Raw genomic sequence first — 25,234 nt, 5'->3', positions numbered from 1 at the left:
AATTTGGATCTATAATATGAAATCTGCCAACTGGGAATCAATTAACAAAACAAAAACAGGAAGAAACCATCAGGCCAAATCAAGCCTGCCACATGTTTGGTAACCTCCTGCCCCAGCAAAGGTGGCACTGAGGGCAGGTCCCAGTCGACTGCCACAGGCATCATCTCGAAAGATCTGCTTCCCCCCTCTCCTGCTCTTGGAAACGGTCTCTGAGGTCCAGCTTCCCACATACCATTAGGAGAATGGCCTATGTAGTGTGCTTTGTGGTTCTGGATAAACCCCTTGCCCTCTCTGGGCACATTCTGATGGCCTGCAAAAGGACCTGGTCTGTAGGGCTCCCACCAGTGTGAACAGTGTGTGACTAAGTCCTGCTTGAAGGAAGATGCAGTTATTATGGAAGTGAGTCTTCCTGGGACATGTGCTTCCGGGATTGGGTTGCCGTGTGCTTGGGCATTTTGTGTTTCTACAGCCACAATTGTGTGTGTGAGAATGTAGGTGTGTCATAATTTGGAGCTTCACACGGCACAGTGTAAATATCATCATTTTAATAACCTGGTCTTGAACATGTCATCAGCTGGAAGCCTTAATTAATTCTGCCCCCGTGACCTGGGGAGGGCAGGGCCTTCCCCCCAAGCTCACAGCCAGCAGGTAGCTTGACTGGATTTGTACTGAAGTGTTGCATCCACGGGAGTGCGTGGGGCTGCTCACTCAGTGAGGGTCTGCTCTGTGCTTAGCCTGAGCCGCACGGAGAAGAAAAGGATCTTTGCCTTTGATTTTCCTCCGGGAGGAAGGTGTAACTGAACCCCGCAGGCTACCTCCCTGGGCTACCTCAACACCCCTCCACCCTCGGCCTGCACCAGCCCCTGAATCAACAGGGCCTGTGTTCTCCATAGCACTCAGCCTAGAGGTGCACCGAACCCCAACTATCTAACATCTTTCTTTATGGTGCCAGGCGTAACCACGGGCCTTCGGAGCGGAGAGAGAACCTGGCAGGGCGGGAGGGGGCTTTGGGGATAGAAAACCCCCGCTCTTGTGCTCCCTCCTCTTTCCCGTCCCACTTTCTCCACCTGGACCGGGCGCTGGCTCCGGTGGCGGTGCCTGCTTGCGCACCCCGTGCCCCACGCGCGAGGCTGCGTTCCTGTACGGTGCTCCTCCAGGGGCCGGGGACACTGCGTTTCCTGGCTGCCCACCTCCTACCCCCCCCCACTCCCCCAGACTGGGAGGGCGCGGGCCCTTTAAATCCTCCGGGGCGGCGACGGCGGGCCGGGGATGACATCAGCGGGCGGGCCCGGGGCTCAATGGGAGCCGACGGGCGCGCGCCGGGCGGGAGCGCGCGAGCCGGCGGCGGGGGCGGGCGGCCGGGAGGCGGCGGCGGCGGCGAGAGCCCAGAGCCTGAGCCGGCCGGGGCGAGCGGAGCGGAGCGGAGAGGAGCGCGGCGCGGCGCGGCGGCGGCGGCGGCGGCTGGGCCGGGAGAGGCTGGCGCGCCGGGCGGCCCCGCGAATCCTCCGGCATCCGCCCCGGCGGGCCGCCCCCGCCCGCGGCAGCCCCCCGAGCAGCGGCCCGGCACCGGCGCCTTCCCGGAGAGGTAAATATGGGGGGTCCGCGGGCCCGCCGAGGGGCGCAAACCCGGGGGGAAACGGGGCTCCTCCGCCTCTTTGTTTTTGCCGGGAGCGGAGGGCGACACGCGCGCGCTCGCGCGGGGCTGGGGGGGCACTCCGGGCGCCGCCCGCTCGGCCCGCGAGGACAAAGGCGCGGCTGGGGACCGAGGAGGGGGACTGTTATTTTGCAGGCCTGCGGGGGGAGGACCCCTCGGCCCCGCCCGCCTCCGCCTCCCCCAGCTGGACTCTCCAAGGCCCCGGCCGCCGAGGCGGCATCAGGGCCGTGACTTGGGGACGCCGAGGGAGGGACTGGGGTGCTGAGGGCACCCGATACTGTTGATTCGGGCTTCCCGGCCAACCCTGGGCTTCTGTAGGCTTCGCGGACCATCACGGCGCCCCCCTGCTCTCTGGCCGGGTGCCCCAGAACCAGGGTCAGCAAGGCTGTTCCGCTTGTGGGAGGGGAGTCCTGAGGTGATGGGGTGCCTGGTCGCCCAGGCCATGGGCTTTGTTTTCCTTTGTGGAGAAAGGAAGGGGGGTTATTTATCGGACGCGATTCTCCCATTTGTGGGTGAGAAATCCCGTTCTGCAGGTCTCTGGAAGCAAAACTGTCGGTGCCCCGACCTTAGAGAGAGGGTTCCCAAGTCAAAGCACCCAAACTCAGGGTGTGGGGACCCCCCTCCCCAACTTTGCCCTTAGTTTCTTTACATGTTTTCTTGTTGGCCTAACCTCTCAGGCAGAAGGATTGGGGGCAAGAAGGGTGTCCTAAGATGCTTCCAGTATGTGGCTTGCGTTTGGGTCTCCTTTGCCTGGGGGCTGGGATACCCCTTCAGTTTTTATCTTTATGGGCCAGTGACAAGGGTCCTGCCTCTAGGGAAGGGAAGAGGTGTCAGGAAGTAAAAAACCTGCCCATGTGGCCCTCTGGTTGGTAGTTTGTCTGATTTTCTAACCGACTGAAACTCCTGACTCCATGTCTGCCTGTTTTTTTGTTTTTTGTTTTTTTTTACTTTGTTTATCTCCCCCCATCCCTACCCCACCCTCATGGGAAAAGCAGCCAGAGAACTGGAAAGCTTCCCCCATTCTCGGATGAACCCTTTCCCTTCTCCTTCGGGGGATGCTGGGACACACAAGGCTCTCCCTAGGGCCCTGGGCCCCCAGCGCTGGGGAGACCCTGCTGTCTGGGTGGCTGGCACAGAGCAGTTGGGGGGTCCTGGAGGGCTGGTGGTTTGCACCCCTGTTCCCTTCTCTGCAGACAGCGCGGTGAGCCGAGGGGGGCTGTGGGGTTATGTGCAGTATATTTATGTAAGACACCCAGACAGAGGGCATGGGTATTTATATAACCCGGCGTGGGTATTTATGTAATATAGGATGCGGGTATATTTATGTTTCTTTCCTAACCTGCGGCTCCCTGGCTGCCATGTGTGGTCTCTGAATCAGCGTTGGTGGAAACGGGCTGGGGGGGGGGGCTGTGTGTGTACTCGCCGGCCCCCCAGTAGGGCTCATTGCTTGTGTGCTTTCCTCACTTCCCTTGGCGGGTACACACCGGGCAGCTGGACGGCATGTGAATGTGGGGTGTGTGGCGTGTGGGTTTCCTGCAAGTGTGGAGTGTGCTGCTGGCAGCCGAGGTACCTCAGCTGGGCCAGGCCAGGCATGTGGGCAGAGGCCCTGATGGAGAGCCCCGAGTTTGGCTGCCACCGGGTGGAGGCTGTTTCCTGTGGCTGCCGATGGCTTGAGGCTTCTCCCTGGGAGCCGGCCCTAGACTGGGATATTATTCTGAGGCAGGAGCTATTGGCTCTTCGCTCTGCCTGGTTCAGGGAAGTCTAGCCTGACCACCAAAGGAAGGAGTCTCTCCCAGCTCCCTTCCCAGGTCCCTGGCTTCTGGGGGTAGCCCTTGGCATGGGGAAGGGTCAGCACAGCTGCTTTCCCATCTTCCTGCTTTGCCTTCCGTCCCTGGCATGAAAGAAGCCCTGTGTGTGAGGGTCGGGGGCTGGGAGGGGCAGCAGGACCCCTGTCAGCTCCTTGTTGGGACCCTGGCACTGTCTGCTGCTGGATGGCATGAGGGCTGTGGCTTGGTCTCTCTGGGCCTGAGTTCCTGTCTGCAAAAGGAGTTCCCTCTTGCTCACGCAGACTAACCCTCTTGTAAACACACTGTGGTCTCTTGGACTCCCCTCCCTGTTTCCCAGTCTGCCATTCCCTGCCATTCTCACCAAAACTGCCTGTGAGTCTCCTCTTTTGCTGGCAGGAGCACAGGTGCCCAGACCTCTGCCCCAGACCAGTACAGAGATCCCTGCCAGGGTGGCTTAGAGGTCCCTGTTGTTGGTGGGCTTGGGGTACCTAGGATGAATAGCAGAAGGAAGGGGAGATTCTCAAATCAGAATGACTCTAGTCCCACAGGGACTGGACACTTAAACCTGGCTTGGGTTGTCACAGCCCAGGGCCAGTTCCCAGGGAGAAGCCCTCCTAGTCTTGAAAAAAGTCAGCCTCAGACAGTCTTTCCAAAGAGATGCAGACAGAGGGCTGTGAAAGGCTCTTGGTGTCAGGAGTGGAGGGCGAGGTGGTTGGCAGGTCCTTGTCCTTCCTCTCCCCCAGTGTGGATCAGGCCCCCTCCCTCAAAACACACTGGGAACTGGCCAGGCTTGGGGTGGGTTAGAGGTTGGGCCTAAAGGGGGCTGTTTTCTCTAGTGTCTTCTGCAGGACCTGCTGAGGCTGCTCCCAGATGTGTGGGTGTGGCTGCTGGGCTACCTGACACCTGGTTGCCCTCAAGCAAAGTGAGGTCAAATTGCTTCCTGGGCAGTGGGAGGGAGATGGTTGGTCTTCCAAGTCCCTTGTGGCTTTGCCTGGCCTTTGGTGGGGAGGGGTGGGTGAGGCCCCTTCCCAACTGTCCCAGTTCTCTGACCCGAGTTCTGCTTCCCTCTGCAGCAAGAGTGAATCATGGAGCTACGCGTGGGAAACAAGTACCGCCTGGGACGAAAGATTGGGAGTGGGTCCTTTGGAGACATCTACCTGGGTAAGTCTGCCTGGCCCAGTTGGAGCCCCAGGATGGTCCTGGAGATGTTGAGGAGAAAAGATCCCAGGATTTCAGGATCTGAAGCCAGAACTGTGCTCCAGTGGCTGGTCTTGCCTCTAGGAGCATCCCAGGGGGAGAAGGAAGCCTCAGGTGGAGGGAGGCAGTGGGGGGGGCCGTCCTGGCTCTGTCTGGAACCCTGTCTGGCAGGGCGGGACTCCCACTTGCTGTGCTGGGCAGAGGAGGATATTTTTAGCTGCAATTTCCAGCTGCAGCTGACCTGGGTCTCCATCTGGGCCTGGGAAAGCCCAGGCTGGGTTGGCATCCCCGTGTCCTCTGTCCTGGAAGAAGGGTGCTGGTAGGGAGGAGGCCTAGGCTACCACCTGGCCCCAGCAAGGCTGTCCCTGTGGTTGGCCTTCTGGAATGCAGTCCACACAGGCTTTGGAATGACCTGGGGGTGGGGGGGGTCCTCCTCCTCCAGGGAGTTCTCCCTCCGGATGTGCTTCCTGTTAAATCTGAGTTTGGTCAATGTTGTCATTTTAAATCTCAGCCCTCTCTGGCCTGGCCTGGGAGAAGTGGTGCTTGTGCCATTGAGTGCTGCCTTCTCAACCTGCTGGAGGCGCTGCTCCCAGGGTCGGGTTGCAGCCCTGCCTCTGAGTGTTGGTCTGAAGCTGGTTGTTCCCTTGATGATGGGCTTGGGGTTATAGAGCAAGGTGGCAAGCTCCCCTGGGGTTTATCCTCCATCCTGTCCCTGTGCCCTGGTAAGCAGAACCGGGCCACATCTGCTTCCCTGCTTGGGAAATGAAAATGAGTTGGTTCTGTCCTGGGCAGGAAATGCCGACCCGTCAATGTGCCTGTGCACCAACGCAGACCTTGAGGGTTCCTCTTCCCCAGCGATCAGGGCCCTGCCCCCACAGAGGAGATCTGCTGCCTAGGGGGGCTGGGGCTCTCAGGTGTGGGGCGGGGCACACGAGGTCTATGAACACTTACCTGGATGCCCTTTCCAACGTTACCTCCCTCATGGAGCCCCTCGAGATGCTGCTGGTGAAGATGAGGCACAGCCTAGTCAGGGTGACCACCCAAGGTTGCCCCAGGAAACTGGAGAAGGTGGCCTTTACACCATGCGGTCCTGAGTGGGTGCCGAAGAGGCAGTCCTGTGTTCTAGGCCTCACTTTGTGTGGCTGTCCTGTGATCTCAGGGTCCCCACCTGTGAAGTTAGCCCAGCTAGCCAAGTGCTGTGAGAGGTACAGATGAAGCGACCATGGGAAAGCGCCCTATGGGCCATGGAGTGCTGGCCTGGTGGGCAGCTCCCTGCCCGGTGCTTGGCGGGTCGTGCCCCACAATGCTGGGGTTCAGAACAGGAAGCAGGCCTGTGTGGCTGCAGCTGGTTCAAAGATCTTCTCCAGCTGGCGCAGTGGTGCGCAGTCCCAGTCCTTGGGAGGCCAGGTGGGAGCCACACTTGAGCCCAGGGATTCAAGGTTTTCCTGGGCAACATAGTGAGACCCTGTCTCAAAACTTACTTAAATCAAGGTTTTGCTGCATCTCTGAGCTCCTGGGAGGCAAGCATAGGGTCGAGTTTGCCCACACTCTCCTGGGCCCTGCGTGTGGCTTGCCCCAGTAGGTGTCCAGTGACTGTCAAGTGGACAAGTGCTAAAACAGGGACCAGGGTGTGCAAGAGCTTCATGGCAGGATTGGAAAAGCCTGGGATTTGGGGACTGCACCAGCTTTGGGTCCCAGTCTTTTCCTGGTTTGCTGTGTGATCTGGGATAAGATACTTCCTCTGAGCCGCAGTCTTGTCTGTGTGGTGGAGGTCCCCATCACCTGTTTGGGAAAATGGACAGGTGGGGGAAAGGACGTTCTCACCACTGAGCCTTGGGCTCGGGACTGCAGGGCGCAGACTTGGCTCTTGGCACAGCAGGCACCCGCTCCTAGGCAGCACCCTTCAGGCCCTCTTTCTGCAGACGGAAGTGGGAGCATCTGGAGAGAGGGGCCTCCCCAGGTCACTGAGAAAAGCCACCCTCTCCCTGAAGGCAGATCTTCTTATTTCTCCACAGTCATCTCATTTATTGTAAAAACGTCCAGATTCACCCCTCTTCGGCCAGCTGTGGAGTATGTTTGACCTGGGTTTGGATACCTGTGTTTCCTTTTCTAGCTGTACACCCTGAGTGAGGAATGACTTCTGGCAACCTTGACTTCTCCATTTTTTTTAAAGTTGTGTGTAGATGACAGTTCTACGGCAGCAGTCGGTTTTCTTAACTTTCCTTTCTCTGTCTGCAGCCCTGGGTAGTGGACCAGGGGTGTTCCTACCACCCAGCTACATCCCTCGCCCTTTTTAAAATTTTGAGACCGGGTCTCACTAAGTTGCCTCTCACCTGGAATCCTCCTGTCTTAGCCTCCAGAGTCCTGGGATGGCAGGCTGTGCCACTGCACCCGACGGGCTTCTCAGGGTGGAGGTGGGGTTATGAGGAGTTTGAGGACCTGGCGTGGAAAGCACCTGCTTGCTGAGCCCTGCGAGTTCCACACCGTGTCCCGCCCCTGGACTGAGTTGGGAGTCATTGCTCTCCAAGGATCTGGGTCCTCTTGGTCCTGGGGGTCAGGGAGCCAGTTTGCGCCACCATCCAGACTCCAGTGGTGTGAGGGTGTGGGGGCTCTGCCCTGAGGTGCCCTCCCGTTGGCACCACCCTAGGCCGGTGTCCTCAGGGGGAGGACAGCAGGGATTGTGGGTCCCCCCGGCCGGCCTTGCTGGCTCTCTTTGTTCAGAGCTCTGGCCATTGTCTCATTACCAGTGCCCAGGCCAGGGCCTGACTCCAGATGGCCTCTGCAGGTGGGGCTGGACACAGCTTCCAAGCTGCTTTCCAGGATCAAACACTGATGGCCTCATTAGGGGTGCGACTGCGAGCCCCACAGCTGCTCTCCAGGGCTCCCAGCCCTTGTTGCTGAGGGATGGCCAGGAGAGTGCGCCCACTTTGTTAAGGGGCTCAAATTGGCCACACAAGGTCCAGAGGCGGCTTGCCCTGGGCCTGCTCACTGACTGTGCGTCTTGGGCAACTCTCTAGACTGCTTAGAAACGCTGCCCTAGCCTGGTGTGGTGGCATATGCCTGCAGTCCCCGTGACCTGAGAGACTGAGAAAGGAGGATCACAGGTTTGAAGCCAGCCTGGGCAACATAGTGAGCCCCTGCCTCATAAATGTTTTTAAAAGGACTGGAGGTGTCACTCAGTGTAGAGTGCGCTGGTTTCAGTCCCCAGTCCCCCTGCATGCACACACAGAAAGGAATCCCTGTCCTCAGCTCTTCAGGTGGTTATGGGGGACCCCGGTTGTCAAGGGGGACACTCCAGCCTCTGACACCGGGTGCAAAGGTTGCTGCTGTTGCTGGGCAGGTGGGGTCAACCCCTCCCTGCACCCATGGGTCCCTGATGGCGTCTGTTATGAGCCCCATGTGAGGCTGGTTACTCCTGTCCCCACCAGGCCCCTCATGTGGCTGCTATATAACCAATGGGCCACATTCTGCACTTGAAATGGGGCCATTTCTCTGGCTTCCAGGCCTTTCCACCTAGGCCCCCTCCACCATTCCTAGACCACTCACCTCCCAACGCAGCATCTGCCAGGAAACCGCAGTCATCTGCGTCCATGGGCCCCGCCCCACGCGGTTCTCGCCGCCAGTTATGCTTTACTGCAGCCGCCGGGGGTGAGCAGAGCTGCACGGGCCTGGGCTCCTGGTCAGGGCTCAGTACCTGTCTGGAATTGGGTGAGCCGGATGACAGGGAAGTGGAATGGAGAGAGAGAGCAGGGGCCTTGGGAGCGTTACTTCAAGCCCTGCTCTGCCCCAGCGGGTCCTGTTCCTCATGGGCCAGGCACTTTCCCTCTCTGCTGCTCAGCCTAGTGCTGTGAGAAAGGAGGGCGATCTGGCAACCTCAGTGGGATCTGAGGCGCCAGAGGGCTGGCAGTCGGGGAGAACACTGCGACAGAAGGTTTCCAGCACTCTGGGGGCCAGAGGCTTTGCCCAACAGCTTGAGTCCCTGTCCTTGGTAAGTTGTGTGGCATATGGTCACTCGACCTTTGGAGTTTGAGGTTTTCATTATGTCAGATAGAGATGTAAGCAGTAGTTCTGGAAGGATGGCGCCAGGGCTTGGGGGATGAAGTGCCCCTCCTGTGTGCTACCCCCACACACACCCCGCCCACATGCAGCTGCTGCAGTTCTCTGTGGCCAAGGCCCTGCCTGGGGCATCATCCACATCTGCACCCTGCCTGGGCAAGGCCACCAGCAGCGCCTGCCTGGACAGCTGCAGTGGCCACCTCCTGGGTCTCCTGACCCCTCAGGTCCCCTCCAGCCCTTTTTGGTACACCAGTAAATCTTAATGGGTGCTGACTTTTGTCCCCCATGGGACATTTGGCAAGGTCTTGGAACACCGTTAGTTACTATAGCTTGGGAGGAGGTGGGTAGAGGTCAGGGCACTGCCAATACCCGACAAGGAGCTCCCACACAAGGGCTTCTCTGGCCTCAAGTGTCAGTGTCCTTGAGATCCCAGACCTCGTGCCTGGCTGGAGCCCTCAAGGAAGGCCACACTCTCATCTGGCCTCTCGAGACCTTCAGATCCTGGTGCTGCCCTCGTTTTCCACCCTCTCCTTCAACTGTCTGGGGTCCTGCTGTATCAAACCCCTCAGAGTTGGCTGCATGCCCCCCGCTGGCCCGTGCCTGTCATGACCTCTGTGCCTGGCTCAGTCCTGCTCCTGTGCTGGGAGCCCTCGCGCTGCCCGGGGAGGAGCACCTTTGCTCCCTAGGGCCGCCCTCGCACCCTCCTTGGCAGCCTTCACATTGGTAGAGCTGTGCCTGTGCGTGCCAGAGCCCACTGCTGAGCTCTGTGCCTGGGGCAGCCCAGGAGCATAGCAGGTGAGGCACCTGGGCACAGAGTGCGAGGTGACTCACCCAGGCCTTGGCAAGGAGGTGGGGAGTCGAGACAGGGGTCAGCGGCTTGGCATGGAGAATACCTGCTGCGTTCTGCTGCCTCGTGCACCTGTGGTGAGAAGGGGCAGGGCAGCGGATCAAGGATGCCCTGGCTCCCCTCCCATGCCACGTCTTCACTGTACCCTGAGACCTGTGGCCTCTACCAAGCAGTGAATGCCAATGTGTCAGAAGCACTTTACAGTTTGCACTTGCTTTCTCCCATTGCTCATTGGGCTTAGTCATCTTTTCTTAATTTGTGTGGCTCAGAAATCAGAATATATATCTATAGAACTAACATCCAAACACTAAACTGTTAAGTAAAAGAATCAGATCATACAGCTCAGGAGGCTGAGGCAGGAGGATGGCAAGTTCAAAGCCAGCCTCAGCATTTTAATGAGGCCCTAAGCAACTTGATGAGACCCTGTCTCAAAATAAAATACACAGCTGGGCGCAGTAGCGTATGCCTGTAATCCCAGCAGCTTGCTAAGGCAGGAGGATTGGGAGTTCAAAGCCATCCTCAGCAATGGAGAGGCCCTAAGCAACTCAGTGAGATCCTGTCTCTAAATAAAACACAAAACAGGGGCTGGGGATGTGGCTCAAGCGGTAGTGTGCTCGCCTGGCATGCGTGCAGCCCGGGTTCGATCCTCAGCACCACATACAAACAAAGATGTTGTGTCCGCCAAAAACTAAATAATAAATATTAATTAAAAAAATAAAAAATAAATAAAACACAAAACAGGGCTGGGGATGTGGCTCAGCTGTTGAGTGCCCCTGAGTTCAAACCCCAGTACCCAAAAAATAGGCTGGGGATGTTGCTCAGTGGTTAAGCACACCTGGGTTCAACTCCCAGGACCCCCCAAAAAGAAGAAGAAGGTCAACAAATGATCATATATGATTCTGTTTATATGAAATGTCCAGAACAGGCAAATCCAGAGACAAAGTAGATTAGTGGTGGCCAGGGACAGAGGCTGAGGAAGGTGGTACTCACTTCTTAAGGGTACCCATGTCATGGGGGTGATGGCAACACTCTACCCTTGCTCGTACATCCTTGGGAATATACCAGAAATCCAGGAGTTGGCCAGTTGGAGGGGTGCGTTGTTACCCTGTGCGGTTACAGTTCCTGGTGGAGGAGTTGCATTTAACAAAGTATCCAGCGAGCGCCCTGGCCGCCTGGCTGCTTCCTCCTGTTTCTTTTCCACGTTGCTCTGTGTGGATAGGACCAAAGGCAGATGCCGCTTCCCCAGCTTGCTCCGCAGCTGGAAGGAGAGGACAGTGTGGTTCGGTCCTTGACCCTTCGCTTCCTGCCTTGGAGATCTTCCTCTCCTGCACAGAGAGCCTCCTCATTCTCCCTCCGTTGTGTTCTGGACTGTGGATGGGCTATTCTTCTCTAACCAGTTCCCCAGTGATGGACATTTGGGTCATTTCCAAGCTTTTGCTGCTGCAAACAGCCTGCAGCAGACAGCCTTGTCCAGGCCTCGGCTTGCACAGTGCAGGGGTGTCGGTGTTGGCTGAGCCCTCAGGTGTGGGGGTGCTGCTGGACTGTCTCATGCTGGCCACCTGGGGAGGAGCCACCTGTCGCGAGCCTTGCCAGCAAACCTGCGCTATCTCACTGAGGACCTTTGACGGTCCTAGCTGGGAAATGGTCTTTGGGGGTCACTGTAGTTTGCATTTCTCTTACAGAGAAGTCGAGGCCTTTGCTGAGCGAACCCTTCGTAGTTGGTCTTCCTCTGGGAAGGCGCTTCATGGTCTTTGCCCTATTTCCTGCTTCTTTTTCCTACTGATTTGTAGGAGTCTGTTAGCTGTCAGCTTTTTGTCTGTGATAAGAATTGAATAGTTTTTCTTTCTGCTTCATTTCTGGTGGGTTTGCTGTTGTTTGGGGCGGTGCTGGGGATTAAACCCCGGGCACTGTACGACGTCTGGCATCTTTGCCATACAGGGGGGTCTTTTTAAGCCTTGCCTAACCATAAGGTTATATGGGACCCTTCCCTGGGAACTGTGCAATTGAAAAAGGAGGCCATTCTTGTCCCTTTCAAGGCCCCTCAGTACCCCTGCCTGTCCTGTCATCTGCCTCCCATCACAGAGATAACCACTAGTTGACATTTTAAATTATTCCCTTTCATTGAGGTTTTATCACATGTTTGTATCCTTAAACTATATCTTTACAGACCTTTGAAATTGAGACAAATAGAACTGTACTTTCATCTGTCACTTGCTTTTCCTCCCTCTTTTAAAAATTGAGGTGAAATCCACAAAGCATAAGATCAGACATTTTAAAGTGCACACTTCAAGCCAGGTGAGATGGCACATGCCTGTAATCCCAATAGCCGGGAGGCTGAGGCAGGAGAATTGCAAGTTTGAGGCCAGCTTTAGCAACTTAGACCCTGTCTCAAAATAAAAAAGGGTTGGGGATGTGGTTCAGTGGTAGAACACCCCCAGTTCAATTCCCAGTACCAAATAAATAAATGTGCAGTACAGTGGTTTACTAAAACATTGTGCAGCCACAACCCCATCTAGTCTCAAAGCACGTCCCAGAAGAAATCCCCATGCCTGTTAAGCAACCACTCCCCACCCTGGTGTCTACTAATCTGTTTTCATCTCTATGGATACGGACATTTCATATAATGAATATAATACAATAGAAGCACATTTTCTTTTGTGTACGGTTTCTTTGGCTGGGTAGAATGTTTTCTTCAAGGTTCACCTGTGTTGAGGTATGTGTTACCAGTACTCCGCTCCTTTTCATGGCTGAATAATATTCCGCATGTATATGGACCACTCTCTGTCTCCATTCATCGGCTCTGGGCCATTGGGTCATTTCCACTGTTTGGCTATTGTGATGGCTGCTCTGGCCTGCTGTCTTTAGCCCAGTGTTGAGGAGCCGGGAGTGGCCTGGTTGCCGGGTTAAAAGTATCACCATCTCTGGGACTCCTTATGTGACCACATTGCTGTCAGCGACTCAGCTGCCAGGCATCAGGCCTGTTGGTTCCAGTGTACATCCTTGTCCTTTCCCCGTGGTGTCCCGTAGGGCTTGTGCTCAGGAGTGGAGCTGCTGGTCGAGGGTGACTGCTTCCTCTCCTGGATGTGTGCAGAGTGGTTGTACTTTTTTCATTCCCCTTCCTCGAGAACGCTTTCACTTGGATCCCCTGGTTGTGGTGTCCGCCATGGCCAGGGCGTTCCTTGTCTGGTCCCGTGCTTCCCCCTGGTTTGAGGGGCCGATGGTATCCTGCCCCATGGGATGTTCTGTATTTGTTCCCTGGCTTCCTGTTGGGTGCCGTGTGACTCTGCTCTGGTGTCTGCAGCTGGAGGCGCTGCTGGCCCCTGAGAGGAACTCGCTGCCCTGCAGGTGGCCCCAGCCCTGCAGCCCAGCCTCCACTGCAGCTCAGCCTCCACTGCAGCTCAGTTGGAGACACTGAGGCAAGGCTCTATCTGGATTTGGTCTTGGGCGGGCCCAGGCTGCGAGCTGGGCCTTGGTGTGTTTAGGGTGTTTCTTAGGCCACGCGTACCCTGCAAGGCTGCAGTAAGAAGGGGACACAGGGGTAGCAGGCAGGACCCTGTCTACACCTAGATGCCGAAGCCAGCAGAGCTGGGGATTGACCCCAGGGCTGTGGTGCCCCTGAGCTGCACCCCAGCCCCTTGTATATTTATTATTTCTTAAGTGTAGAGGTAGCGTCTTACTGAATGAGCCAGTCTGCTAAACCAAGAGCCTGCTAAGCCCAGACTGGTCTTGAACTTGCGATTCTCCTGCCTCAGCCTCCCAAGGGAATGCAGGCAGGTGCTACCGCGCCCACTTAGGTTCCGCTCCCCAGTACCCCAGTTGCCAGCCGTATGACCTTGAGTGGCTCTCAGCCTTCTCATCTGTGCAGTGGGAATGATACTCCGATGATAGCGGGGGGACGCCCTGGGACAAAATGTGTGGGCTGCCTTTGAGGGGGGCAGCTTTGGTGGGCAGGCAGGTGCTGGTCAGTGCCTTCTGCAGCTCAGGGTGTCAGGAGGGGCACAGTGCCCATCCCTCCGGGGTTAAGTTCCACCCCTTCTGTGGTCTGGGCACCATTTGTGTGTCCCCTCCCCCATCAGGTCCTCTCGCAGCCCTGACCTGGGGCTCTCTGAGCAGTTGGGGGCGTCTTACCTCCTCCCGTGGCACATGGTACTGCTCACTCTCCCTCAGGAAGCCTCCTGGCCACCTCTCTGTCCCTGAGAGGCAGATGCTCAGTTGGCCCCACACCTGAGCCACAGCAGCCTCAAATGCTGGGTGGCAACCACCTGGCTGGCTGGGAGTCACCCGGGTTTTTGCCCCCCCACCCTGGGCAGGTGCCAACATCGCCTCTGGTGAAGAGGTGGCTATCAAGCTGGAGTGTGTGAAGACGAAGCACCCGCAGCTGCACATCGAGAGCAAGTTCTACAAGATGATGCAGGGAGGAGGTGAGGCGAGGGCTGCTGCGGGCCGGTGGCGCGGGTGGGGAGGGACCGCCCTGACAGCCCTGTCACCCCGCCCCAGTGGGGATCCCGTCCATCAAGTGGTGCGGGGCGGAGGGCGACTACAACGTGATGGTCATGGAACTGCTGGGGCCCAGCCTGGAGGACCTCTTCAACTTCTGCTCCCGCAAGTTCAGCCTCAAGACGGTGCTGCTCCTGGCGGACCAGATGGTGAGTCCCGCTGCACACCGTCAAGGTGGCCTGCCCAGCTGCCCTGCAGCGTCCACTTCCCCATCTTGCTAGTGGCCATGGATACTAACCCTGCATCCTGCCTCCAGAGGAAAGTAGGGGAGGGGGCAGGGACAGGGACAAAGACAGACCTGTTTCCTGGGCCCAAGAACCTTAACTGCTGGCCTCAGCGTCCTGGACATTTGTTTAAATGCAGATTCCAGGCGCCAGGCTGCCAGGAGGGCCCTCGGTTCTGCCTTATGGTGATCACACAGGTTGTGTCCTGTCCCAGTGTGGGAACCCGAGGTGAACTGCTGAGCCCCTCTGAGCCTCCGTCACCTGCTCTCAGTCTCCCGCTCCCTGGGGTGCTGGGATTAAGTGGGAAGCCACACAGTGCCTAGACCAGAGAAGGTGTAGATCCTTAGGCCCTTTCCATACAGAGGAGAGCTTTTTAAAAATATAAAATGCATAGCCAGCTACTCAGGAGGCAGAGGCAGGAGGATTGCAAGTCAAGACCAATGTGAGCAACTAAGCAAGCAAGACCCTGTCTCCAAAAAATCAAAAAAGACTGAGGGTGAAAATCAGTGTAGCGTGTGGTTTAGCATGTGTAAGCCCCTGAGTTCAGTCCCCAGTACTGGGAAGAAAGAATCAAACTTTGAACTTAGTGGGGACCATGCAGATCTTGTCTTGTCACAAGCACACTTCAATTTTAGGCTGTGGGTGCGCAGAGGAGGATCGTGAGATTCTCACAGGGTGAAATTCAGTAAAGCTCCTGGAGATATTTTGTCATGCCGGAGGCCCAGAGCTGGACATGACATGCCAGAGGACCTGTCCTGTGTGTGGATCTTAATTTGAGTTTTTGGAAATTCTTAAAGGGCCAGATATGGGGGCACACACTTATAATCCCAGCAGCTCAGGGGGCTTGAGACAGGAGGATCACAAGTTCAAGGCCATCCTCAGCAACTAGCAAGTCCCTAAACAACTTAGTGAGACTCTGTCTCAAAATAAAAAATAGGGCTGGGGGCACTGGGGCTGTGGCTCAGCGGGAGAGCACTTGCCCAGCACGTGCGAGGCACTGGGTTTGGTCCTCAGAGCCGCATATAAACAAATGGATAAAATAAAGGTCCATCAACATTAAAAAAAAAAAAATAGGGCTGTGGGGATATAGCTCAGCTGGTAGAGTGCTTGTCTTGCATGCATAAGGCCCTGGGTTCAATCCCCAGCACCACCAAAAATAAAAAATAAAATAAAAAGGGCCAAGGGTGTGGCTCTGTGGTAAACTATCCCTGGGTTAAATTGCCAGTACCCCCACCCCCCCCCAAAAAAAAAAAAAAGTCACACCCTTACTCTGGTGTCCTTTGGAAGCCAAGTGGAGTCAGGACTTGGGTGCGCCATCTCGCGCCTCTGCCCGGTGTAGGCCTCCTCGGTGCTCCCACCTGCCCCTCCCCCAGGTTGCTTGCCTCTGGGCCCCGTGGCACTGGAGCCAGCCGGCAGGCCACTGTGGGGCCCACGGTCCTTCCCCCGCACCCTCCTTCCTGGGTCTCGCCCTTACCTTTCCTTCTGGCTCCCACTCCCTGCCGCGACATCAGAGCTCATCCTGGTGTCACTGTCTCCTGGCCGCCTTCCTTGGCCTGCACCTTGAAGCCATCCTTCATAGTTGGGGACAAACCTTTCTCCCTGGCCAGGGCAGGGACCCTGGGTGCGTTTGCCATCTTTGCTCTTCTGGGGCCTGGCCCGAGGCATGTGGCCCTGGCCCCTCCACTGACCCCGCGCCGGGTAACCCCCCAGATCAGCCGCATCGAGTACATCCACTCCAAGAACTTCATCCACCGCGATGTCAAGCCCGACAACTTCCTCATGGGCCTGGGGAAGAAAGGCAACTTGGTGTACATCATTGATTTTGGCCTGGCCAAGAAGTACCGGGATGCCCGCACCCACCAGCACATCCCCTACCGGGAAAACAAGAACCTGACTGGCACGGCCCGCTACGCCTCCATCAACACGCACCTGGGCATCGGTGAGTGAGCTCCCAGACAAAGGCACCTTGGGCCACCGGCTGCCTGGCTCCCCGCCACCTCAGTCAGAGGCCCCTGGGTACTTTTTCTGGTTGGCCCACTGAGTGTCTCTACCTGAGTCTGCCCTAAGGCCTGGACCCAGCGTCCACATCTTCCCTTCATAAGTAGAGTTGTGTGTGCTGGCCACCCCTTCATGCCCTGCCTTGCCCTCCTGGCAACCCCACTGTGGGGGGCGGCCATGCTCCCCAACTGTTCCTCTGGGAAGCTCGGGCCAGTTTAACATGGGCTGCTCCAGGGCACACAGCCTCGTGAGTGCTGGGACCGGATTTGACCTCAGCCCGCCTCGTGCCACAGCTTGTGCTGCTTCTGTGAGGTGGGCAGGTGGCGGGTGCCCACTCATAGTTGCTGAATGAAATAACCCCTGAGCTGAAAAACTGGACCCAGACTGAGGTGGGAAGGTGCTGCCTCAGGCCCTCTTGCAGAACGGGAGCCAGCGGGCGCTGGAGACGGCTGTCTGCTGCCAGATATGCAGTAAAGAATGCGACCTGAGGAGGAGCTTGGGGCCTGTGAGGACCCTGCCCCTCACCTTGCCTCTGACTCTGCAGAGCAAAGCCGTCGCGATGACCTGGAGAGTCTGGGCTACGTGCTCATGTACTTCAACCTGGGCTCCCTGCCCTGGCAGGGTCTCAAAGCAGCCACCAAGCGCCAGAAGTATGAGCGGATCAGCGAGAAGAAGATGTCAACGCCCATTGAGGTCCTCTGCAAAGGCTACCCCTGTGAGTACCAGGTGGGGAGGACGGGCGCAAGAAGACTACCCGGGGGCTCTGAGGCTGCACGCCATGTGGGAGGCCTGGAGCCCCAGCCTGATGTCGCAGACTGGGTGTCCCCTTCCACACTCATGCCTCGCCATCTAGAGCCCTCTCCTGGCCCAAGGTTAGAGGAGAAAGTGGCTGTTTGCCTGCTGTTGCTTAGATCGTGTTGGAAGTGTGTCCACTACAGGGCCCTTGGCCGCCGTTTGAGCTATGGCTGCTGTGGGCCTGGGTCTCTGTGAGCCTGGGTCTCTGTGAGCCTGGAGTGCCAGGAGCAGGTGCAGAGCTGTGGGCCACATTCCCCGGAGCAGCTCCGAGAAGAGGCTGTGCTCACGGGGCCTGAGCACTAGTAGCATAGGGAGGCCTGTGGTTCTGTTCTTCATCCTGCCCCCTCTTAGGTTGAAACTGTTCGGAGGGACAGTGGGTGGTTTGGGCAATGGTGGCTGCCAGGGACCTGGGAGCACGGGCCTCACAGTGATCTCCTGTGTTCCCTGTCACCCCCCAGCCGAGTTCTCCACATACCTCAACTTCTGCCGCTCCCTGCGGTTCGACGACAAGCCCGACTACTCCTACCTGCGCCAGCTCTTCCGCAACCTCTTCCACCGGCAGGGCTTTTCCTACGACTACGTCTTCGACTGGAACATGCTCAAATTCGTGAGTCACCCGGAGGCCAAGGCGGGCTTGGGGGACTGGATGGGGAAGGCCTTGCCTCATAAGGCCAGAATGGCCTGGTGGGGGGCAGGGCTCCCTACAGATGGGAGTTATGAGCTGGACAGCACAAGTGACCTCGCCAGGGTCCCAGAGCCACCCCTATCCAGCCACATCAGTGTGGACAGCATGTGCTGCCACAGTGGGCAGGGCATGGGCAGGCTTAGGAGGACCTGGCTCAGCCTCCAGTCTGTCTTGGGGGCCCGGGACAGGGCATGGACGGCTCTGCTGGGCCCTCCCGCTACCCTCCTTGTGGCCTGCTCCATCTTGCTCCTCTTGTTCTGCACGTCCTGGGTGACCGCCTTCACCGAGGCCCCCCTGGCCAGCCTGGACCCATTCAGAGTGGCTTCTCTCTTCCTGGTCATGGGACCCTGGGTCTTGCTAGGCAGTTGTTCTGTCTCCCTCTTTTAAGGGTCCTGGGGGTGGGGTGGGGAGAAGTGGTCGCCAGCCGTGCCTGGAGCTCTGGAGTCCGTGAAATCGTGTGTCTTGTTTCACATCTCTTCTGGAAAAGGGGGCTTCTTCGAGCCAGGCTCAGCCCCGGGACAGCGAAGCTATTGCAGCACCCCGCCCCCGCCCCTGGCCCCATGCCGGGCCCCCGTATCCATCCACATACTGGTAAGGACCTCCAAGGCCTGGCCCTTCCAAGAGTTGCCACTTGGCCAGCAAGCACCAAGGCTGGACTCAGCTGTGCCCTCTCTGTCCCTTCCAGGTGCCCGGCGATCCTGGGCACCCAAGGCCCCCCAGATAGGCCTGTGGAGGAGGTGGAGGAGATGCCCCCTCAAAACTACTGGCCTGTGGTCTGGACTCCAGGGCCCCAGTTCTGACACCACCAGTGTGCCTGAGCCTGATAGGGCCAGGCATGAGGAAATGTCCCTTGGGATGGTGGGGGCACCCATTCCTGAGGTGGCCCTGTGGTGGAGAGTACTGGAAAAGGCCCTACTTGGGATCCTCAGGAATGAACCAGCTGCCTGAGGCCAGGATGAGCCCAAAGAAAACTGTGGCCCTGCCTGGGGCCTGTTAGGCCCTGGACCAAGACCAGGCCCAGGCCCCGTGGGTGGCCTCTGTGTCGAAACTGAACTCATTAAATGTCTCCTGCCTTCGTCCTGGTTTGCTTCTTTTACATCGTGTCCCTCGGTGCTCCGCCAGGTGCCAAGGGCCAAGGCCGGGTCCTTCTGAATGCTGAGGTTGACATGTCGGTCCTGGGTTTCTCTTCTTGGGTCCCAGGCAGAACAGGCAGAAGATGGCCATCTCGAGGTCAGGGCTTTGAGGAGAAGGCTGTGTTGCCCTCCTCTGTGAGGGCAGAGAGGGAGGTGGGCATTGGGTTCCTTCCGGCTTAGAGCATGACTGAGTGCCTGGCACCCGACACCCCTTCCTCCTGCAGTGCGTTTCAGGGCCTCGGACGCCAGGCCCTTGCCCTATAGGAAGTCGCCCCCGAGTCTGGTTCTGTGATGGACTTAGTTCTTTGGCTCAGCCCAGCTCTAAGAAAGGGCTTTGCATTCTCTTGGACTGTGACGTCCACTTCCGTAACTGCTGGCTACATGGAGAGTTTAATTAGAGTTAATCAAAATGGAAAATGCAGTTCCTCAGTCACATTCGCCACATTCCAAGCTCTTGGGAGCCACGAGGTAGTGGCTGCTGCATCCAATGAGACAGATGTGAGCATCTCTGTCGTCCTGGGAAGTTCTGTGGACAACGCTGTTCTAGATGGCTCCTTGACAGTTCCCCTTGTGGGACTGACCAGCAACAAGAGGTCTTCTCAAGCTGGGCCAGGCACTCCTCCCCCTTGCTGGCACTCTGACTCCATTCCTGGGATCCCCTTTGACTCAGGTTCTGGAGTCCGAAGCTAGGCAGGGCCACTGATAGTCTCATCCATCACCGACGTCTGCACCATCACCTCCGCATGAGCCCCAGGCAGGAGCAGCCACATGATGTGCAGTGGGGACCATCCACAGCCTTCCCCCAAGACCAAGACCCCCACACATACCTTGCAGGAAGCCATACCAGCTGGCAGGACTCCATGCTGGGCACCATGGGCAGTGACTCTCCCATGATCTTGACCTTGACCTTGGAGGAGCCTATCTGTGTTCCTCGGCATGAGGGCACTGGAATTCCTGGACACCTGAACCCTGGGATGCAGTCAGCACGTGTTCTCAGGACAAGCCACTGACAGGAGGAAGTTTCACACAGCCCAGGACAGACGTCCACACAGCAGAGGCGGATGCTCGGATGTTGACAGTTTTATGTTTTCTTATGGGCAAATAAAGGCCAGAAAAGCTCCTTGGTGCGCATTTCTTGAGGGGTTGTTTGGGTTGGATGGCAGCCGGGGCATAAGCAGTTCTCTTTCTCCTGCGCGTGGACTGCTGGTGGCCTGAGCTGTGGGGCTGCCGCAGGTGGGTTCCATCTACTCAGCTGCTGGCTCCAGGGCTGGGCGGGCACCCGAGCGCATCATTCAGCCTCCCTGAGCCTGGTTCCCACGAGGGAGCGAGGCCATCCCTGTCATAGGAGTCAAGCCGTGCTGCGGCTCTCGTTTCTCAGGCTGGGCTGTGGCTCCTGCCCAGTGCCAGTCTGGGGCTAAGTGGGTGGAGCCTTGGTGGGCCTAGGCCTGCCTGGTGGGCTTCTAGTGGGAGGAGTGAGGGGTGTTTTGCTGGGTCAGGCCTTGAATAGTCCTCTTGAGGTGCATGGTAGGACTAGGTCCCCAGCTCTGTTCTGGCTGTTGTGAGGCAGGCAGGTCGTGAGGCTTTGTTGGCCAGGTCAGACAAGGATAAGGCCCGGGGCACCTCTGCCCAGCAGTGGGGCTAGGACTAGGACTAGCCTGGCTTGGCTCCTTGCTAGGACTCAAGATCATTCTGATCCCAGCCGCTTCCAGAGGTGCCCAAAGGCAGGTCTGCTCCACTTCCCCAGGGCACAGGGCCCCTCAGCTAATTCCCCAGCCCGTGTGAGGTCCCCTGCTCAGCCCGCAGCTCTCTCCTCCACAGATGCGGCCCCCCTCACGCCAGCCCCCTGCCCTTCCCTGTGGACGGCCCCGGGACCAACTAGGTAACACAGCCAGGCCCTGCTCCCACACCACTTCCTCTCTGGACCTTTCACTTCCTCCTGTGGGGGTAGCAGTGGCTAGAGGGCAGGGCCCCAAGGGGCACCGGGCACCCTTCTCCAGCCTTGTCTGTCGCAGGGCAGCTAGCCCGGCTGCTTCCCTGCTCCCCTGAGCTCCCATCCTGCGGCAGGCAGTTCAAGGCTGGGCACCAGGTCCCCTGGCCAAGTCCTGGCCCTGCCTTCCCCGAGCCTTGCGACTCCTGTCCCCTTGACGTTCCCTGTCTTCTGCTAGGTGGGCCTCTGAACTCCTTCCCTGCATGGTTTGGAAACCCTGAGGGGGCCAAGGGCTCTTGGTTCATGGAGGGGGCCAGGTTGGGAGACCAAGGGTTGCCCTTGGTCACTGTGGAGTGTTAGCCACTCCTCTGGGCTCCAGTGCAGCCTGAGCTCCCCTGCTTCTTGGTGCTGTCTGTCCTTCCTCTGAGTGTTGCGTGGCTATTTCTCCTCTCTGTGACCCAGGGTCATTTCCAAGCCTCTGCGATCAAGGATTCCCCACTCTGGGAAGGAGGCTGGGCCAGAGGGTTTGTGAGATGCCCCCAACTCGCTTCCCCTCTGTCCTGCAAAGGTGCTGGGCACAGAGCTCCCAGGTCTTGGGGCTGACCAGCATGCCATCTCCTGTCCCTGCAGGGTGCAGCCCGGAACCCCGAGGATGTGGACCGAGAGCGGAGAGAGCACGAACGCGAGGAGAGGATGGGGCAGCTGCGGGGGTCCACAACCCGGGCCCTTCCCCCTGGCCCACCCACGGGGGCCACTGCCAACCGGCTCCGCAGTGCTGCCGAGCCTGTGGCCTCCACCCCCGCCTCCCGCATCCAGCAAGCTGGTTAGTAGGGGCCTGGGGCTGTGAGCTTCAGGATGGGCCAGAGGGCTGGGGTCCTGCTTCTGTCCCCAGCTGAGGGCTGCTCCCCCCTCGCCCTCCAGGCAATACTTCTCCCAGAGCGATCTCACGGGTGGACCGGGAGAGGAAGGTGAGCATGCGGCTGCACAGGGGCGCGCCCGCCAACGTCTCGTCCTCAGACCTCACTGGGCGACAGGAGGTCTCCCGGATTTCAGCCTCACAGGTTAGCAAGCAGCCACGGCAGAGCCCCAGATCCCCGTGCAGGTCAGGCCTCTGGCTCTGCTCTCTTCTCCCCTTGACTTGGGTGACCCCAGAGCAAACCCCTGGCCTGGGCTAGGACTTGACCTCTTTACTTCCCTGAGGTTCATTAGCCCCCCTCACTGAGCAAAGCCAGAGACTGAGGCTCAGAACAATGTGCCCCAGCAAGTGGCAGTTCTGGGGTCTGACCCTCGCTGCTGGGTGCCCATCTTGGTGGGCATCAGGGCCTCAAAGACAAGGTGGTCACAGCCCCTGCCATCAGGAAGCCCCCAGTGGTCCTCACTAGCTTTGGCAAGAGCATGGGATAGAGGGACAGGTGAGCTTCTATCTGGTGGCTTCTCTTTTTGGTGCTGGGGATCAAACCCACGGCCTTGTGAATGCAAGGCAAGCGCTCCACCAACTGAGCTATAGCCCCTGGTAGCTTCTCTTAAGGTCATATTTGGACTAGGAGAGGTCAGAGGGAGGGACTGTGTCCAGCTGGAGGGGAGTGGGAGCCCTGCCCCCATCCTGACTTGGGTGTGGCCTAAAGCAGTCACATTGTGTGCCTCTGTGCCCTGCCCCCCCAACTCTGTCTACAAACGAGGACCTCCTGGGGTCTCTGGGATCACCCCTTCCCTTGATTCCAGGGGGGGGCTGAGCTACACAGCAGGGAGACTTAGGTCCTGGCCTTGAGGCTCACCCACCTCTCTCTGCTCCTACCCCACCCCTGCGAAGACAAGCGTGCCATTTGACCACCTCGGGAAGTGAGGAGAGCCATCGCTGGACCAGTGTTTGCTTAGGTGAGTGGGACCTGCCACAAGCCAGCCAGCACAGCCAGGCCCGGAAGCACATGGCCCTGGGGTGGGGGGGGACGGCAGATGGCACCTGCTAGCCCCAAAACCAGGGTCCTCGAGGGAGCGCTAAATGTCCAGTCCTGCAGCTTCCCAGCGGGGCTCGGGGCTCATTCCTGGCTGGGGGTTGACTTCTGGGAAATCAGCCCTCCACCCCCGTCCTTGACACTTTCTGGAACCTTGGTTCACGCTGACCTTCCACAGGGCTTTGGCCTGCCCCGGCCTCTGGGCTGTGAAACAGGTTAGCTCATGGGAAGGACTAGAACAGGCGAGCAGAGGAGAGGCCGCTGGCCAGTGTGCACTGAGGTGGGACTGCTGCTGCTGCCTGGCAGGAAGCCAGGTGGTGACTAGGCCTGGCCTAGTGAGGGTGGTCCTCCAGGGAGGGTGGAGAGCTGAGCTCCCTGGGGACAGTGAGTGGCCCGTGTGCAGTGGTTCACCAGTTGAGGGACGTGACCTCTACCAGAACACCCTGAGCATGATTCGCTCAGCAGCAGTTGGCCCACAGATGGAGCTGGGGCGTGGGACTGGACTCCCTGCCTCAGACGCCCAGTTTAGCCCCGGAGCCTGTCTGTCCACAGCTGGGCAGAGGACAGAGTCTGCTCCCTTCCCAGGGAAATGGAGTACCTACTGTGTGCTGGACTTGGGCCAGCTCTGGACCTTGAGAGGGGTGGCCTCAGGGATGAGAAATTAGGGTGAAGGAGTCCAGCGGGTGGGGGAACAGAGGCAGCAGGACCCCTCATGCGTCGTTTTTCTTCCCCTCTAGTGTCTTCACTGTATTTTCTTTAAAAAAACAAAATCAAAAAAACACAAAACAAAAAGATGGAAAAAAAAAACCACTCAAATGAACAAAAAGAAAAAACCCAGCACAAAACCGACGATGGATCTTGTTTCTTTGATTTATTTTGCCAACGGCAAAAAGATGGGATGCCCTTAGCACTGAGGACCGTGTCCCCTTGCACTGCCCGCTGTCCCCAGCCTTCAGGCTGCCAAATGCTCCCCAACAACACCGGCTCACACCAGCCAGATGCCAAGGCCTCACTTCAGCCACCTGTTCCTGCCACCACCATCCGCCTGCCGGGAGGGCGCCCCTCGGTGTGGGAGAGCAGCCAGCAGGGACGTCGGGAGCCCACATCAGCAGCGGTCGGCCAGTCGAAGGCGGGTTCCACCAGGCTCCCTGAGCCTTGGAACCAAGGAGATGCGCACAGCCCCTGTCCCTCTGAGATGACAGTGGCCAACTTTCTGTGCTGGACTTTCCAGCGTCCCCCAAGCATTTGGGTCCTTTCTTTGTCTCTCCATGAAGCCTTGAGTGAGGTGGTGGCCACTATTGCCTTGTGTGTATGTGTGCGTGCGCGTATTTGACCTATGTCCCAGAGCAGCGGTGCCCTGTCCCCACCTGCCAGGCTGAGTTTGTTATCCCCGTGGAAGGGATGTGGGGGTGGACAGTGGCCTCCACATCCCTCAGGGCACAGCGGGTCCTTGCCACCACCAGTCCCCAAATGCCAGCCTGTGGCGGTCCCATCTTCCATTCCTGCCTGGTCTGGGGCAGAGACTGTGGAGACTACTCTCAGCCAGCACCTGCTCTGGGTTATCAACTACTTCTCTGGTCCTGACAGTCACCTGGGGTCCCCCTCCCCTGGGCCCTGCCTTCTGGGGAGGAGCCTGGGGTCAGGGCTAAGTGTTGGATTTTCCATCCTTCCTAGTTAACACCTGTTTTTGTTTTTTATTTTATTTTATTTTTGTTTGTTTTCTCCGTGTGTGTATTTCCTAATTTATTTACCTCTGTTTCCCCTTTTTCCTTTTTTTTTTAATTAAAGAGCAAAGGTTTTTATTACTTTGTAATTTAAAAAATTGAAAAAAATACTGAAGAACTTTGGGGGGAATTTTGTACTTTTTTCCTGTGTAAATATCGGACTTTTTTGAGCTTTATTGTGGTTGTTAATTTGAAGTAATAAAGTAGAAGAGGATAACGTGGTGCGGCAGCCTTCCGTCTGCGTGTCTGCCCTGCGGCGTCTTCTCCCCAGCAGCCTGGGAGGCCTGCTGTATGGGGCTGGGGACAAGACCTCACTTCATGGGGCTTCTTAAAGCACAGCCTTTGATCCAGGGGTCCTGGGGCGGGCTGTGAGCATGCGCCCTGCCTCCGCCAGTGATGCCCACGCCCAGGGCCATGCTCAGCAAAGCAGTCCCCTGAAGGTCCTCACCACCTGGTCCACATAGTTCTGGGAGCTAGGACCTCTCAACGGCCCTGCCAAAAGACAGTCCAGGGCAGCATGGCCTGCCCAGGCTGAGTTCTCGGGTGTCAGAGCAGGGTTTGAACCCTGGCCACCTTGCCCCAAAACAAGGGTCCTCAAGGGAGCAGAGGACAGCTAGTGTCCTCTGCATGACTGGTCACACAGCTCTGTGAGAAATAGTACTGGAGTTGGGTTCCAGGGTGGTTCCCCAGGTGGGCCTGGGCAAGTTCCTCAGTGTAGTCTTGAAGGGCAGCCTTGAACCTGGTAGGCCTTTGTCTCA

General features: G+C 57.9%; 1 protein-coding gene across 3 annotated transcripts; it reads left to right on the top strand.

Moving 5' to 3' along the window:
• Nucleotides 1-1,464: 1,464 nt before the first annotated feature.
• On the top strand, nucleotides 1,465-24,697 carry Csnk1e (casein kinase 1 epsilon). 3 transcript variants are annotated; one of them, XM_077109329.1, is made up of 12 exons: nucleotides 1,465-1,585; nucleotides 4,278-4,363; nucleotides 4,515-4,602; nucleotides 13,852-13,962; nucleotides 14,039-14,187; nucleotides 15,973-16,201; nucleotides 16,805-16,975; nucleotides 17,514-17,662; nucleotides 21,431-21,623; nucleotides 21,722-21,861; nucleotides 22,611-22,675; nucleotides 23,490-24,697. In XM_077109329.1, the coding sequence occupies exons 3-11, from the start codon at nucleotides 4,527-4,529 to the stop codon at nucleotides 22,641-22,643; spliced, it is 1,251 nt and encodes a 416-aa protein (XP_076965444.1). In that variant the 5' UTR covers nucleotides 1,465-1,585; nucleotides 4,278-4,363; nucleotides 4,515-4,526; the 3' UTR covers nucleotides 22,644-22,675; nucleotides 23,490-24,697. The 3 variants fall into 3 exon arrangements, with proteins under 3 accessions (XP_076965444.1, XP_076711270.1, XP_076711272.2); XM_076855155.2 differs by lacking the exon at nucleotides 4,278-4,363; XM_076855157.2 differs by lacking the exons at nucleotides 4,278-4,363; nucleotides 21,431-21,623; nucleotides 21,722-21,861; nucleotides 22,611-22,675; nucleotides 23,490-24,697 and adding exons at nucleotides 18,228-18,331; nucleotides 18,426-19,701.
• The last annotated feature ends 537 nt before the right edge of the window (nucleotides 24,698-25,234 follow it).

The sequence above is a fragment of the Callospermophilus lateralis genome, chromosome 4 (genome assembly GCF_048772815.1).
Source record: "Callospermophilus lateralis isolate mCalLat2 chromosome 4, mCalLat2.hap1, whole genome shotgun sequence".
Classification (NCBI taxonomy): domain Eukaryota; kingdom Metazoa; phylum Chordata; class Mammalia; order Rodentia; family Sciuridae; genus Callospermophilus; species Callospermophilus lateralis.
Note: the sequence above shows the minus strand (reverse complement) of the source record. Positions and strands in the feature narration are given on the sequence as shown.

Coding starts and splice junctions, on each gene's coding strand:
- Csnk1e (XM_076855155.2), top strand. CDS start 4,527: ATGGAGCTACGCGTGGGAAACAAGTACCGCCTGGGACGAAAGATTGGG. Junction 4,603..13,851: donor CTTTGGAGACATCTACCTGG/GTAAGTCTGCCT, acceptor CACCCTGGGCAG/GTGCCAACATCGCCTCTGGT. Junction 16,202..16,804: donor CAACACGCACCTGGGCATCG/GTGAGTGAGCTC, acceptor CTGACTCTGCAG/AGCAAAGCCGTCGCGATGAC.